At 48.4% G+C, this 17512-nt stretch overlaps 1 protein-coding gene across 1 annotated transcript in view; it reads right to left on the bottom strand.

Annotated features, from left to right (window-relative positions):
* MEGF6 (multiple EGF-like-domains 6) overlaps window positions 1–17512 on the bottom strand; it is a gene marked incomplete at its 3' end in the record, with an annotated part of 102182 nt that overhangs the window by 76844 nt on the left and 7826 nt on the right. Inside the window, exon 4 of the mRNA XM_010565393.1 lies at window positions 9193–9297. Within this exon, the coding sequence (XP_010563695.1) occupies window positions 9193–9297 (105 nt within the window). The remainder of the gene's footprint in view (window positions 1–9192; window positions 9298–17512) is intronic.

Here is a 17512-nt window from a genome sequence, read left to right as displayed (position 1 = left end):
AAGGAGAGGAAACAGACTGAAACATGACAAACGAAGCAAAAATTAAAGGAAAACCTGTGGCTGAGGTGGAGGGAAGGAGTTTCAGAGGCTGGTGAAAAGATGTTATCACCTGCTAGAGAACACTGCTTTTAAAAGGTGCCTTGGAGAAGGCAGCACACAATGAATAAAACAACGTTTTCACCAACCTTTCCAAACCCAGAGATTGAAAGCATAGCATGCTGATGATTTATTACAGACTGTACTATGTATTTAAGCATAAATCAATTCTAAAAATTCCAGGAAAGTTTGCAGCAATGCTTATCTTTTCTACTTTGGCCGTCACTCCTGATTTCACTCACTAAGCCGCCTATTTTGGCTGGAACCTGTTCCCTTGTGCCTACGGCCAATGTGGATCCCCGCACCGCCAATTTTCGCGAGATCCCCAGAAAACAACGGAAGATGACAGGTCCTGAGAGCTAAGCTGCCCTGGGTCATTTCTCTTCCATAATGCAAAACAGCCAAACGCAAAAGGGACAGCCGCTAAGGACCACAGCAGGAGACAGGTGAGGCGCATCTCGGACGTGCCTCCAGAAACGGTGCTTCTGCACAGAGCGGACCGGGCTACAGTTTGCTATCGTTCCCTCTTGTTTCAAGAAACCAACCAGCTGGGTGAGCAATTGTAAGCTTGGGATGGACCTTGGCTACATGACTTGGGGGATGGTCTCGTCCTCTCCAGTAACGGTCCGAGGATTCGGCATTAATTCAGTCTACTTGGCATTCATGTATCAAATTCTTCTTACTACCAGTTACACGATGGGATCCCAGTGGACCATTTTTAGACTGCAGTATTTTTCATTGCTTGGAAAATAATCTGTTCCCCTATATAAATACCCCTCGACTCACCTCCATGCTTACAGTCTGAGTTGCAACAGACGGTTTATGAGAAGAAAATACTTAGGCTAGAGTACATAGCTCTCAAAAATGTAAAGCTCTTCGGACCCCTAGCTCCACTTTGCAAGTCGCTGAGGTTTTGCAAACGCAACCCCCCCTTTCTAATTGGTCACAGCTGGCTGCAAACATTCGCGGAAATCCTTGCAGGGAGATTAGAGCGGGGCCTGACATTTCCCCGTGGTACTGGCACTGTAATAATTAAGGAGGCGATCACGGGAGGTGCCGAGGAGCATCAGTCCTCACTAAGGGGAAAGCATGCATCGCTTTGAAGGTGGCACCCAGTACTTCACATGACTAGGCCCGAGGTACGAATCCCTCAAAACAAAGCGTAGATTTGGTCTGCTCCAGGTGGCACAACCAGCAGTTTCCCTCCAAGCTTTTCTTACCACTGACGTGAGGAGCAGTAAAGATCTGCATGAAAATCTCAAACCGCTGCAACGTCAGCAATGGGATTCCTCTCTCATTTATCGGCTAAAATCTCAGCAGAGGGCTGCAACTCATCTGAAGTACTTGAGCCATATATTTTCTTTCACCCAATATAATAATCTCTCTCAAGTGATAATGAAATCCTCAATTCTTGAGTTCAACCCAAGGAAAGCTTGAAAAGAACACAGAAAGCCATACTTCCAATTCACTAAAGCCCTTAAGATTTTAGTCTCTTTTTCACCCGCTATCACATTCCTTTAAATAAATGTGTCCATAATATTTTTGCCTATGCGCATGCTACATCACTCATCGACAGAGCTGGACAAAGCTGGACAACTTTAAATGTGAGAGCGTACATCCAAAAGGCTGTTTGCCGTACTCCAGTTAACCTTTAGAAACGCAAATCATATGAACTGTGAAGTTATTCATTGAGTAATTGCCCTGCATTTAGATCCAGATTTGGAAAACCGAGGCCGTGCCAGGAAGCTAGCGATGAACGCCACGCTGTGCGTCTCGGTGAAGGATGCTGGACCCCAGAACACCCAACAGATAGAAGCACGAGGAAACTTGTTTCGCAGGTACAACCCCAGCTGTTCCCCCAGCTTCGGCACATTTTCTCATTTCTTCAAAACTTCACAAAAGAGTTTTGTTTTTTTCAACTGAATAAGCCCCCGCATAGCCTTGGCTTGTTTCCTCTCACTAACTTTTTCAAAGAGTTCAGCGCTACCTGTTTGCCAGCTATTAAATACCTAACGTTTGGCTGATGGACAAGCAGATAGCGCAGGATGAAGCAGAGCTCTGCACAAGCCACCCTTGTTCCGCTGCCTTCCTGAGCCAAGAAGAGAGAAAATCCCGGCCGGCAGAGCTGCACGGCAATGCTGCGCACTGGCAGAAATCTCCTCTGGGCTCAGGATCTTCTCCCCTCCCCAGCAGAAGGCTAAAACCTTTGAATCAGGAGGCCGTTTGCAAACAAAAGTATTCGGACTTCTTGGCTGCTGGAGGAGAAGTGCTCTGCTTAATTTAGCCCTGGTATTATTAACAGTGGATTCTCTCCAATAAACTGACAGCTGAAGAACAATTGCTGCTATTTAATCCCGCAGACGGATTTTAAATCGGCCTCGTGAACTGTAAACCCGTGAAACATCGAACACAATATCTCGCTACTGTCATTCTGAAATCGGCGCTGGGGTCTCCTTGGACAGGGAAGTCACCCAAGTCCAAACAAGCGTCATCGCACGTGCACGCTCGCTGGCGGCGTCTTTCCATCGCGGAAAGAAGCATCTGGCTCCTGGATCCAAGAAGAGTCTGCAAGGTGCTTTCCTTTGCTTCCAAAGACAAAACCTTTCCCGTTCTGACTTCAGTGCCTTCGAGTGCTTTGCAGTCCTGTGTTCCTCTTTGAAAATCACCTCCAGCCTGGAGAGGCTGCAGCAAACCCCTCTCTCCCAGCCCTCCGCCCAAGCAGCCCGTGCCCTAACACACCCCAAAGGCTTCCAACTGAACAGCTCGAAGAGATTAGCAGGAGAAATAGGGTCATTAGTCAATCAAACAACACTGAGGGCATGTCAAATGCTTGTGTAAATGAGGGCAGTGCTATAAAAGAGAGACACAATAATGGTCTCCTGAAGCTGCGACAAAGCCATTTCAGCTGGCTTTGCAAAAGCAGACGCTAATCACCGGCCCTGCTTGCTTACAGTTGACCTCTCCTTTGTGTAAAGCTAAAGAAGATTTGGTCTGGCCGATCCTTCAAAATGCAGCCAGGCTAATTAGGAAGGGTCCCATCCCTCCAGCGCAGCAAAGTGCCCACACAAGAGCCCCCAAAGCCTGAGTGTTGCTGAAACGATCCACTCTGCCGTGAAGTTTTCAGTAAGCAGATGTTGAAGCCCAGCAGCCGATTTACAGTATGAGATGCAAATAACAACAGCCTTTACGCTCCCCGTCCCGCGGCCGGACGGTCCCTGCCACGACCGCGCGACCCCCCCAGCACACAGAGGTCTCGGGTGCTGCCGGAGCCATGCGGGGAGCCGCTCCGCCGCGTTCACTCGGGTACACCGAGTTCGCCAAAACCGGACCCCAAAGCATTGGGTGGTCCGAGGATCCCTGGGAAGACAGGGCAGGCTTGGAGCAGAGCCCAGGTTCTCCGACACCCCCTCCCTCCCAGCAATGAGCCCCGGTACATAAAGGTCATTTACGTCCAAGCTCAAAGAAGGGAGCTCCTAAAGAGAGCCTCAGCCCAAACCAAACCTCAAACACTCCATTTACAACCCTTTCATCTACCAGACAGGGAAGATAACGAAGGAGTTCGGGACAACACAGCTGCTTCCTCAGCTCAGAAACAGTCTCTGCAGTCACTGTAATATTGTTCGGCTCAGGCTCTTCCTCTGGTTTGCTGCATAGCAAAGCCCCGCTTACGGCAGGTAGGCAATGCCACGTTGCAGCGGGGGGGAAAGAAGATAAACCTCTACACTGACAGCACTTCACAGGATCAAAAAGCCACCGAGATGCAAGAGGCAACAGAAAAGGCGTTGAAATCCAGACGGGTAAACAATATGTACTGCAGACCTTCCTGAAAGAGCTCGTGCAGCCCTATTGAGAGGGCTGCCTTCAAAGTGAGGCGATTTAATACAGCCGGAGAGCGCTCAAACATTATCACTTTCAACAGCTCAGGAGACCAGGAAGGACAGCATCTCACCCCTGGAAGCCAGACTGATTGGGTACCGCCTGTTTTCCAGCCAGGGTAAACACAGGATTGCTGCTGCTCCAGGCTGGCCAGTAAAAATATCCCATGCTGAAAGGTATGATAAGAGTCTGGCCAGGACAGAGAACGTCCTGCCTTTAAAACAAACACGTCTGTATTTCTTTCCAAAAAAGAAAAGTGATACCATTAAGGTCAGACGCAGAGATTTCTGGAGGACAAATGACACCACGGAATATTGCTGTGGAGCAACTTCATTCCCTCTGGGTTTTTTCCCATTGTTTTCATTGAATAGCCTCGTCAGAAGCCCTCCAAAGCACATTCAGGTTCATCCCAGTCAAATGCTACACAGCTCCATTTTGAGGAACTATTTCTCAATAAGGTATCATCATCTCCAATACCAGGATAGCTTCTTTTATAGGTGACAGACGAGAAAAAATGGTTCACTGATTCACCATGACACATCTTTCCCCAAAGCTGTCTTCTCTGAAGCAGCCTCCAGCCTCCCATCCTATCATTAAAATCCAGCACAAATGTTGACTGACCAGCACAGAAGTTAACCACCCAGAGTATTTTTAACGGCAAAAGAGAAGATGAGAAACCAGACAACTAGGTTTCCACCAGAAATTTGTCGAAAGAAGTATTTACCAAGAAAAATCGTTTACAGTAGTCAGTAAGAAATTAAGATGAAGGGAAGGATGAGTCTGTGGTTGGGATCTTCCCATATCCTCAATCAGCACATTCTCTGTGGCAAGGATTGTGGCTTTTGGAAAATGCTATAAATAATTAAAAGCATCAAGAAACAGACAAAAAAAGTCCATTTTCTGCAAGCCAGGGCTAATACAGCATTTTCATTGGTCCTCCTGAGCTTTTCAGGAGCAACATGTCTAAAAGCAGGATGGCAACAAGGTTAACAAGATGCTCAAAAGCTAGGAAAGCTAGAAAGATGCTTGCAAAGTAACTTGTCTTGCAAAACGAACACTGTCCCCAGGCTATTATATCTATGTTGCCTTTGTCTGCAGGTGATGAAAATGCTCCATCATTTGCAGAGTCTACATTGGTGGGCTTGGGGTTTGTCTTCAGGAGTGACTGAGGCTTACGGAGCAGTGCCCCAAGAAGATAAACCACTCTTCCTGCCAACGTGCTGGCGTCTCCCACGTCCAACATGCGCCCTGTCCAAAAAAATTCACTGAGGATACGAATTGGTATTTATCATGTTATGTTTTCCACCACTTAGCAGGAGCCAGGGGAAGCAGTGGAATTCCTGAGCCAGGCAGCACATCCTACCTGGGGCTAAGCTTTCAAAGGGCCATCTCGTCATTCCAGCCCTCTAAGTGACCAGGTAGTCCCATCCAGGTGGATTTGCTGAAGGAAGCAGGACAAGGGTGCCTTTGCAATGTTTACAAACAACGGGCCTTGGAAAGAGCAAAGCGTTGTCCCAGCAGAAGGGGATGTCAGGGGGTGACTTTTGCCCTGAGCACCAAACATAAATCACTCGGGAATGAAAATAATTTGAGGTTGCGAATGCAAAGGAATGCTCCCAGTTCAGCTGGGCTTTGCCGTTGGAGAAGGCAATAGAACAATTAACACTTTATAAACTGAGGGTAAGCAGCATGGAGAATGATTTATCCACTCTATTTCACAGTCTCCCCTGTTGCTTGTAATTAGCTTGCTCCAAAATAAAGAGTTCAGCTTGGTTTCTTCCTTTAAGTTCAGGTAGCAGAGCCATAATTTGCATACCCTTGGCCATCCCTCGTTTGCTGTAATGCAGCCCATCCCCACTGCTCTGCCAAAATATGGAAGGTAAGGATCTGACCACAGGTATTCAGGATTTCAGACAATTATTTAGAATTTGACAGGCATATTAGAGATGAGCGAATCAGATAAGGAGTTTCTCTGAGCTGCCACTTAAAAAGTATTTTGAGGAAAGACATTTTAAAGGTTCAAAATAAAGGTCAGAAAATCAGTACGTTTCAAAAGCTCTTCCTTACTATTTTTTTAATCTAGGTTTACAGTTTGGTTCTTTGCTTCTAGGTTCTAAATAGAGGCATGTACCAAAACATCAGCATAAAGGCAAACTAGCCTGAGAGAACAGTTCAACAGCCAACTGATTTGGAATTTAAAAGAATTAAAATAAAGTCAGAATTGTTTAGAAATACAAGTGAAAACAACGGCGTAGCCAACTCACGCTTTGTTAATCGGCAGAAAAATCCTGGATTTTTTTTTTTTTTGGTAACTCAATTTATCCCTTCCAAAAGGCACAAACACCGTCATACTTTACATGATTGCCCAAACTGCAACTATTGGAGGCTCCCCCACGCCTGATTTTTAACCAGGGACTATCATTTTCCAATTTTTCTGACTAACAGCCACCTCTTATCTGATCAGAGCATCCTTTTCCCCAGAAAAGGGGAAAGGCTTCTTGCACCAAGGACCTGTTAATGCGGGGGGGGGGAGTGAGCTGTGACCCACAGCAGTGGTCGCAGCATTCCCCTCCTGCCCCATTTGCCCCCCACCTTTCTCCCCTCTCCTGAGCAGCCCCGGGGCGGCGTGCGAAGGTGGCACACCACACCAAGGGCTCGCACAGCACCGTGCTGTTGCCCTCCTTTGCTGGTCCTGCAGAAAGCTTGGCAGGGCAGAAAAATAAAAGCTAATCCTCAGCCCTCCATGGGCTGACCTCTGAAGACCCAAAGCACCAGCTTCGGGTCCCTCATTACCGAGGTGGGTAACGTCAGTGCGACTACAGATGTATTTTCTTCCCCTCCAAAATAAGCCAGTCATTTCCCTTTCAAAAAAATACTTGGGGGGGGTGTCTCAGAAACATGTGCTTTACCTTCAAAACTGCAACCAATTGTAATTGTGGGGATTGCTAAACATTTCCAAATGTGAAAATGTTTCTTGCCTTTCAGGTTCTGTACAGGAAAACGCCCGATGTTTATTTTATTAATTTGTACGAGAGAAGCTATGACGAAAAAATTGCAGGGACAATTTAAGGACTCCTTATTTCCTAGAAAACCCCATAAGATGTGCAAACATGAACCTATGCAGCAGTGCAGGATCATGTACACCTCCAAGAACTAGGCATGCTCCAGTCCTTCGGGGATCAAAGGATGAGAGGGAAGCAGTATTCTAACTAACGTGTTTAGACCGCAGTTAGGAGAGTGTCACTGGGGGGATAAATAATTTGGACTCATGTTACTATTGGGTCTGCAGCGTGACTATTGTAGAAACCTAAAGCAAAACAAACTGCAAATTGTATTTATACTAAGCAGCATCCTCTTCACCTTACTTAAAATGTAGGATGTAACCCGTTAGCGTTAAAACAGCCACAGAGCTTTGAGCAACCGGCGGATTAAAGCCGGATTGCTTCGTTTTCTGGGCATCGCTCTGCTTCCCGCGGCAGCCGGGGCCAGGCAAGGCTCCGCAGTGCTAGACCCGACTCCGGCAGCACGGAGCTCATCCCGGGGAAACTCGCACCCTCCTGCATCTGGGCAGGGCACGGCAGTCCCCGCGGCGGGCTGTAAACTGCTCGCATCGTGTTGCTTAAGAGAAGCAGAAAGTCACGCCGTCCCCCAGCACCAGTCCGTTTTTAACACGGGACAGAGCACCCTGTATTTCTAGCGGGTGGTGTTAACTACGGATGACACCGTTGCAAATGCCGTGGAGAAAAGGACAACCAGCCCGGGAGAGGTGTCCCACCTCGCTGTGCCCAGAGATGAAAGCTTGCTGGTAGCAGGAGGCTGGAGCAGAGATGCAGCAGACCCACCGCCCTGACAGACATGTCTCAGACACGCTCCAGGAGGGGTTTATGCCTCGTGTCAGGGAGGTCCGTGCCACCTCGGTGCTTGGCAATGCCCAGGCTGCACCGAAATCACACCAGCCTGGCCGAGGGGCCGGCTGCTGCCAAATGGAGCCGGCGTTTCTGCGAGTAGCTCCAGTTTGGATGCCCTGCAGCGAGAGAGCAGCAGCCAGGCTCACGATCTGTACACCTGGGCTCCGGGCGCTTCTTTTTAATTCTTCTCACCAAGGAAATCGCTTCATTGCCTAACTGAGAACTTGTGGACCACTGGAACAGGGGCAGGGGACTCACAGCTGTCACACACAAGGCACTGTCCCAGCCGAGTGCAAGGAAAGCCTCCGACTATAACGGACACAGTTCTAACTCCAGTTATCAATACATATTAAAGAAAGAGCAAGGAACAAATAGAGCCTAAAGTCAACAGCCCTTTTGGTGGGAAGAGACCAGCTCCTGCTGAGGACTATTCTAATGCCAGCTCCCCTACCTCCATACACCCACCTCCTTTTCGGAGAGAGCAAGGAACCACATGTCTTTGAAGGAAGAGATATACACTTACAGATGGTTAAAAAAAAAAAAAAAGTCTTATTATTTAATTTGCTGTTACAAATCAGTATCATCTAAAGACAGTTTGAGTAACCGTTACTGCCCTGTACCTTGCAGACTCAGCAGTTAGAGGGAAGAAAGGGACAGCCATTTCTCTCTACAACAGTACGAGGCACATTTTCTCTTACCAAATATGAGGCATGGAGAACTATTCCAGCTTTTAGCAGTTGCTTGCCATAGACTATCATGTTACCAAATCAGAACATCTCTGAATTACCAAACACGGGAAACTCAATAACCTTCAAGAGAGAATTTGTATATTGCACGAAGGTTAATTAAATAAAGCTTAGCAGCCCCAAAATAAAGCCGAGCCAAAGATACAACTGATCCAGCTAGTCAGAGCTTAACTATTTTCCCTTCTGATGTGGCAGCCCATTGCCACGCTCCCCCAGGCTGAGCTTCACTCCACAGGCCATGACCCCAGGGTTTCTTTGTTTGACCCAACTTTAATCAGCTTCCTTCTCCGATTCCAGCAAATCCCTCTGCTGATGGCAGCCAGGAATAAAGGCTATTGTACAGTACGGAGCTGTGTTTCACAGCAAGCCACGATAAGCATTTCCTTTCCCAATGTCCAAGTTCCCCAAGCATTACAAACAGTGGCCAAAAAAAGTAGAGAACAGATTATCGGAGTTTTGCAGATAAAGCAGGGGCTAGGATAAAAAAAATATCGGGGCATCCCTCGCTCTTTATCCTCTCCACTTCCGACTCAAAATTAAAGGAAGAATTTGAAAAGCCTGCTTACCGTACTGACAGCGAGGTCCTTGGAAACCAGAGGAGCAGTGACAGAGCTGTGAAGATCCCTCGATGCAGTTTCCACCGTTGAAACAAACCCCGTAACTGCAGACAGCTGCAAGGAGGCGGGAGAGGATAATTCCTGAGATCACAATCAGAAGCATACATGCACTAATAAATACCCATTCACCCACAGTCCTGTAGCAAATGTGAATAGTTATAAAAATATTGTTGAACCATTTTTGAAAGGCGACTCTTTTTTGGTTGACAACGCAGTACTCAAACAGTACACAAAGTCTCTCAAAATTTAGGCCAGGAGGTGAAGTACCTTAGGCAATGTCTAAGGGCTTGTCTTAAAGTGCGGCTAAGTGAGAATTCACAGGAAAATGGCAGCAGAGCTGCAGGGTTGTTGATGAAATGATGCTTTTCCAGCCCATAAGTGGTAAAATAGGTGGAAAATTACTCGTGCAGAATCATATCAGACCTCGTGGCAACAAGGGTAAGTCAGTCAGTTATTTTGCAGCTGGAGGCACCTCTCAGGAACAAACCACTAGAAGCTGCTTTCCACCTCTGCGCTGAGCTTCCCGGGTGACATGGCTACCCAAATGTGGTGTCACCTTCTGAATGGACGAGAGGATGAAATAGAGCTAAACTGTAAGTAAGCCTGAGCAGCCACATTTCTCTGTTCTCACCAAGTGAAGTGTAAAATGTACACAGAGACAGCAAATGCTCAATTAGGCTTCTGAAATTCACCTTTTCAAATCATCTACGTAAAACCACAAACAAGGGTATGTTTTTCAAGTGAAACGTATATTTCTCGTAACTCATGAAATGCAGCCAATATTTTATATTTCCCCGTAGAAAATGCTCATCTCAAAAGGAGAAACGTCAACGAGTGACGCTGTCATGCATGCTGTGCTTTGTCAAAGTGTAAGGACGCAGAACAAGTGCCTATCTTCCTTTTTCAGTCCATTTAAAGATTTGGACAATGAAATTTTCTCTCTATTCACTGATCTGGACATAGCTGTGTTGCCGGCCAACTTCTCCTTTCTTTTTCCTGCACCTCCTCTTTTTCTTTCTCTTTTCGCTTTCATCGAACAAACTGTAACAAAATCCAAGAACAATGGGATTGGGTAGGAATACGCTTCACAAAAGCCATGGGGAACCAGGTAAAGGAAGCCAAAAGAACTTCACCTCTCTCTATGGTGCAAGAGATGTCGTGGTAGCACCCGGTCCTGCGGTTCCCACTCACCTACCCCGAGATCCTGCTCAGCCCAGGCTGGATTGTGGACAGCCCTGGGCCAAGAGCAGCAACGGGATCCACGTGTAACAGCTTATGCACCCCGGGAAGGAATGCACTGCAACTGCCAACTGTGGCACGGTCACCTGTGTTAGGGGCCCTCATGTCCTGTTGATCCAGGCGATGGATCCAGAGAACGTAATTATTTCAAGTAGCTGAAATTACAAAAAGACGGACCCGGCAATCCAAAACCTGTTGGCTCAGAAACACACGCTTACTAGAAAGAGCGCGGAACGCAGGTGAGCAGACAAACGCTGACGGACCCCAGCGCAGCTTATGCTTGTGATTTATTGTGGCCGTGTGCTGGCTGAAACAGGCTGCTGCCCAGCACGGGCGCCGACCGGAGCGACTTGCCAACAGAATAAGTGAACCATCAACCTGCAGACGTATACTGCATCCTCAGGAAGATGCCAAGCCTCCTCTGCTGAAGCAACGATGAGATTTGTCTTTGGCTTTGCTTTAGTGGAAACAATAGGGGGAAAAAAGGAGTGCAATGTTTTTCTCCTGCTAGGAGAGTTAGGGGTTCTTCCAATCCAAAGGCACACACAGGGGTAGGGGAGTCACTGGTTAGTGTAAGGTGGTCACAGGCAGCTAGTGACCCCCACTCCAGACCCACGGTCAGGATTTGCCCCAGCTAGGTGCGGCTGGCTTTCCCTGTGCAGCACACGTACATGCAGCAATTCGTCGGACTTGAGAAAAGCACCTTCCCGAATGATATCAGAACTGGCCTCTCCTCAAAACTTCAGCAGTCACGCTTCCTTTTAAAAAACTGGACTGCGGGGTCAGGGTAAAGAGCGTTTTCAAGGATTTTGCTTTGTAAAGAAAGAGCCTGAGATGCTTCAGAACGACTGCAGAGTCCCGCATGCTCCTGGCCACTCTTGTGACACATCTGCCACTCCTCACGCTAAATTCACATCACGTGGGAAAACAACACGGCAGCATCTCCCGCGTTAACGTTACCTGGGCTCATGAGTGCAGACAGGCTACATAAATGAATGAATGGATAAATAAATAAAAAAAAAAACACCTGGAAAAGCCTTTTTTTCTTCTCTAAAGCTGCAAGGCTGCCAGTTCTGCATGTCCCTTCTGCCTTAAGGAAAAAGCTGGAGAATTAAATACATCTCCAGCAGGGACAGCCTGGGAACTGACTGTCAGCTACTCAAGCGTGTTCAGTGAGGTCCCCAAGAGCCACCAGCAGAACCGGCCGGCGTGGAGGGCAGTGCGGTCCTGGGAACAGGCTGGTGGAGAAGTCCCCATCCAGAAAACTCTGGACCCTGCTCAAGGCCAGCGATGAAACAGCACCTTTGCAGTTACCGACTGAACGAACAAAGCCCACGGTTAAATTACAAACCTACGTATGATACGGGGCCACCTGGAAACAATTATAACAGTGCTCACTGGACTGAGGTTTCCACACGCAGGCTGTCCATAACTTTTCCCTCTTCTTTGCAAGTTGGGAGCCCCCCTGGTTTCTCTTCCCATTCCAGCTAAAGCTGTAACTAATTAGTAACAGAAAGAACAGGTCTGTGATTACACATTTCATTTTGTGTCATTATAACTGGGGAGGAAAGGCACCCCGTGCAGCCTTCAAAAATGACTCCAAATACTTGGCACAAAATATTCCTTGTCTGCTCCAAAACACCAATTGTGCATTCAGAAGAAAAAGGAATCACAGATGGAAACAGTGCAAGGAAGTGTTTGCATTTTTGGGGCACGTTGGCACACAGGAGGATACATTTGCAACCTTACCAACGCATTTTCAAAGATCATTTGGAACTTTAAGACATACACACTAAATCAGAGATGGGAAAGAGCAGGTACTACATGCACAAAAGAAACCCAAAGCTTGCGGGTGTCAGCTTGCCACATCTGAAAAACCTCCTTCCCTCCTGATTAGCAGTGTGCTAGCAGTTGCACAAATAGGAATTGTGTTTTGGCAGTATTAGCATCCCCTGTCACACAAAGAGATTACGTGGGCAGTAAAGGCAGGTCCCTTTTCTCTCCCCACCCTCACCTCCAGCCTCCTTTCTGCTAAATAATGATGGTGATGTAGTTAGTGCAGCGCAGATTCACGTCCTCAAAACTCCTAAATGCTGAAAGGTTTCATCAGCTGCGCAAAGCTCATCGACGGCTCGCGTGAAGCTGCCTGAAGTACTCTGCCTCCTGACGATAGTGTGGAGAGAGACAAATCAGCACTTTGTTTTGGGGCTCAGTGAAAGTCAGATCACTGGGTCAAACCCTGGCAGTGGCCAACCCCTGGGCGCTATTCTGTCGGGTATTTACATAACTTATCATAACGCAATCAGTTACGACCTACTCTACATGGAAATCTAATAACCACATTACTAAGTTGCCCGCTATTCTCCTCCTACCATTGAATCCTCCATGTATCAAATATTGGCTCTGTTTTTTCCTACAGAATCACAACCGACTTCCTAGTTTCTCTGTGCTAGGTCTCGATACTGACTTACACAATGCTTTCCGCCTAGTCTGCGGTGATTAAGAAGGTTTTGTGCAGGTTTAGGTGAATATGACATTCTACAAACGTGCACGTTTGCTGTCGAAACACACACTCTTACTAGACAAAGCTACGTACCTACTTTAAGGATGTTTGCTCTGTCACTTCTCTTACAATGCGACTGCCAGAGCACCCTGGGTTTAGGCACGGCTGTTAGACGCAGGCGCTCCGTTGCAGCTGACCCAGCTCCAACTCGCCAGCCTGAGCGATAACTTCAGCTCGTTCCAAGTCTCATTCTCACTGATATCCAAACTCCCCCAGCGTTGCGCCTTAGATGCACTAGAGCTGAAATACTTGAGCCTCAGTGTTGGCTCTTTGAAGGACCTGATGATTTTTCAAATCCCCCCTCCAAAAAAAAGAGCATTTAGTAATACAAAGGTAGCATTGAAGTCCAAATTCTCATCTACCCAAACTAATGAAGCAGTGATGAAATGTAGTTTCAGAAATCCAGTTATCTTCTCATCTAACGTTTTAGTCACTTTTCATAGCCACGTATCCTGGGGGACCACGGCGATCCCGTATCAATCCCGTGCTGGCCTGCTGGTGCAGAACACTGGAACTTGGGAAACTCTTTCACCAGCAGCCCGCTCAGCTGAGCCACGCCATGCGACGCCTGTGATGGCAAACACTTCCCCGGGCGCATCCTCCCACGTGGCAAGGCAGAAGGAGCATTTCATTGCAACTTCCCATCTCCAGGCACGCGCCAAGATTTTCTAGGGCTGCAGCCTAATTTTTTCTAGCTCTGGTCTTGCGAGAAGGGCCGTCTTCTGCTTTTTTCCTTTCCTTCAGGCCTCAGCACGGTTAGATAGAATTGACTGGGTGGCCAAATTGCATAGTAAGGTGGTTTGGTTTTTCCTGAGTCCTTCACCTTAATCACGTAAAAAACAGACTTTAGACAGGGTCGCAGTAAAGCTCAGCCTGGCTCCACGATGCCCTATTTGCCAGCAGTGCTCAGCCCTCGGAGGCAGTTCGGCGAGACCCAAAGCACAACAATGGAAAATATTAGAAGCAATTGCAGCGACACAAATCGGGGATTAGAAGATACGGGTGTTATTCTTGGCTGTGCCCCAGATTTCTGAATGAGCCGGACAATTCCCTGCTCTGTGCTTCAGGCTGGCACATACAGAGTGGAAATCATAATAACCTACTTCCCAGCCCAGTGGGGCTGAGGGGCCCGTGCGTCTCCCTCCCCTACGCCTTCCAAGCCTTCTGCAACTAGCTCCTAATTCAGAGCGACAGAATTTAACGCAGTGAAATTTGGGAAAAGGGTAACGACACCGTTCTGGGAAACAGGAAAGAAAGGATAAATTACGGAAAGCATCACCTCCTTCTGCCTGAAAGGCCCGCCAATGGCTTTTGCGAGGATTTAGCAAGGCGGGATTCTCGGGAGGTTGGAGACAAGAGACTGATTTAAAAGGAAGAGTGACGGAGAAGAGCATTTCTCCTACAAGGGATGGGCTCACCGAAGTACAACACGGCCATCCTCTACGTGGACAAAGATGGTCTCCCAGGGGAGCGTACGTTAGAAGTTTAACCGGTACTAAGCTCAATCCCAGGCAAAAGGTTCAGAAGTTCAGTCAAAGCCTTTCAGCTGACAAAACAATGGGCCTCCAGGAGCCAAGAGGTGATGTACAAAGGAAAGCCAGCCTAATAGGGAAATTAAATTGTTAACCGAACACATTTCCTGCCGAGCCTTCCAACCTGTACGGCAAATAATGGAGCTGCTCCCCCCCCGACACCGGCTCAGCCGGCTCCTGCGTGCCTGTGCACGCTTGCCTGTGCGGCCGCGCTCCCGGGGTTCTGCAGCGAGCCGGGCTCGGCCGTGCCTGCGGAGTGCTCTTTCCCTGCTCACCGGATGATAGGCTAAAGCTAAGCGGAGTTGGCAGGAAGAAATGCGGTTCAGCGCAGGGTAACTCGCTCTGGAGCCTTTTAATAGGCCATTTGTGACTCATAAAAGTTTCTCTTTTAATGAGGCGATTAAAATTCAACTGCTTTCTACTCAGCCCCTGGGAATGCTCGGAGGGGTTTTCAGCGTGTCTCCCACCTCCTCACCAAATGAACGTTAATTCTCCCTCTTTACCTAGGGCCAGGCTCTACCTCTGCCAGAGCTAAAAATCAGAGCAAAGCGTGATCCTAGCGAGGGCTGGATAAAAACTCAAGACAAAGACAACTTGGGACGGTGGCCGAAGCTTTAGACCAGCAGCTCAAGCCGAGCTCCCCCAGTAGCTCCACGGAGGAATCCGAACAGCAAACCGCACTGCGGTGCAGGGTGCCGGGCAGCGTGAGCCGCGTGAGCCCCAGCAGCCAAAATTCTCCGGCTGCATGACGGCCAGAGCTGGCTAAACCGCTTTTTGGCCGGGCTGCGCTCACTTAGACTGTTCCATTTCCTTGAGCTAGCTCATGAAAACTCGACTCGGGTATTTCCATCCCACTTGGCAGCAGAGCCATGCTCTCTCCCCAGCAGCAGTCCCAACCGGGACGCAGGTTCCCTGGTCTCACCGCTGTGCCAGCCTGAGCGAAGAGCCCGTGTTTTCCGCAGGAGCGTGCGGTTAGGGCAAAGTTGGCACTGGCATCTCCTGCCCAGTTCTCGGGCAACACTGCAACCGTGACAAGGTCACCAGTCCTAAACCAGTAACGGTCTCCTCTTTAGCCTCTGCCATACTTATCGCTCTGCTCGGTGCCCTTCTGCCTCACCGCATCATTTCTGAACGTGGCTGGCCCAAGAGCACAGGTCTGTTTTCTGCGGCCGAATGCCAGCTCTTCCATGCAGATCCAGAGCTATGGACTTGGTGGGACTCAGCTTTTCAAAATCTTCCGCTGGAAGTAGAGATCATGGGCATTACCAGACAGGCAGGCCCCTCGTCCCAACCAGCGAGGGTTTAACTGTGTTATTGAACTTACGTGGAATTTAAGTAGCATCTCAGAGGCCACTTGAAATGGAGAAGCTTAGTCTGAAAGTCAATCTATCAGTAATCAGGCAGGGAAAGGACCTGATGCCATGCTAAAAATGCAAAGGGTGTCTTGACTTCTGACCTTTTTCCTTCCCAAATGGGACTAAGCGGATGAATGCTTCAAGACAGAGGGCAATGGAAAGAAACGCAATAAGCCCTCACACTTCCTCTACCAGCAGAAGGGACAGGACAAAAAGCAGGCAGACCGCAAGGCAACCGGGCGCCCTGCCTTTACAAGGCGAGATCCGACAGCTTCAGGGGGTGTTACGAGCAAGCACAGCTGTCATGATTTCAAATGGCACAGTAGGAGAGGAACAAAGACGTCAAAAATTCTCTGAGACCCGTGAGGTCCGTGTGGAGCCATTAGTCTTCAGATCGCTTGGCTTCAGCGCCGTTTTACAGGGTGTTTCTATGAAATTTTCCATCTCTTTCCAATTTATTTGCTCCCAGCAGAGCCCGCGCACTCCAAGTCACTGCGTACTGTCCTCGCAGCTCTGTATTTGCCATTTTCTCACCTGTAAGTGCTTAGAGACACAAACCTGCGTTTTGGGAAAAGAAGCACAACCCTTCTTTTTTTGCTACAGACAGCCACCAACCCAGGCAAACAACGAGTACGCTCGGCACAGTGGCTGCAACGGGACAAGCTCTCTCCCTCCAGGCACAAGCGCAGGCTCTGAGAGCCCAAAGAACTCGACTGAACTGGTACCCACAACGGTGCTGGGACCTCCCAGTTCATAATGCTGTTTAACATCACCGTCACGTGTCAGACTGTATGTCATGTTCAAACAAGAAGAAAGCAGCAGGCCTTGGACGATTACACGCAAGTCTACGGTGGTGAAAATTTCCCCTACTAAAACATTGTATGCATTGGGTTTTTTTGTTTTTAAGGAAAAGTGATGAACAGTCCAGCATATGGAGCAAAGAGAGCCCTGCAGTGAAGAGATGCCAGCCTCCAAGGGAAAGCAAGATAAGGTGTCCTTACTGGAGTGATTCCACCACACCGTGTCCAACAGCTCTAATTAAGCTGTCAACAGCGATGGCCTTCCCCACCTTTGTACTCCTGGAACATGATCAGTGATCTCTGAAGACAGATAGGAAGGGCCACAAATCCCATTGACATATTTTGGCATAGCTTTGTTGCGTTCAGCAGAGCTATGCCAGTGAATGCAGGCTGACTCGCGATTGCTATACACAAAATAGAAAATCGTCTAAGGTACTTAGTGCCCTGGCTATGTTTCCCTGCCTCAGCAGTTCACTAATATTTACTGACTCATTTCCCCTGCCAGCCCTTCCTACACTCTCTTCTGGTCCAGAAGAACACGCTCATACTAAGGTCAAGGCCACCAGCAGGAAAAGTCATCACACCCCTGCAAACCAAAAGCTGGGAGCCCCTCAGGACGAGGATTGAGTTACACAGAAACCAGAAGCGTTCCCCAGGACAGTCTGCAGATCAGGGGAGAAACTCCTGGCTCATCCCGCAGGATTTGCCTCAGTCCAGCCTGTGGGATGCTCATCCAGCTGCTGCTAGACCAGCACCAGCTGCGTGGGGGGGTTTGGAAAC

Source organism: Haliaeetus leucocephalus, unplaced genomic scaffold (genome assembly GCF_000737465.1).
Source record: "Haliaeetus leucocephalus isolate CR32 unplaced genomic scaffold, Haliaeetus_leucocephalus-4.0 Scaffold190, whole genome shotgun sequence".
NCBI lineage: Eukaryota > Metazoa > Chordata > Aves > Accipitriformes > Accipitridae > Haliaeetus > Haliaeetus leucocephalus.
The sequence above is the reverse complement of the archived record's forward strand: the minus strand, read 5'-3'. Positions and strand labels throughout refer to the sequence as shown.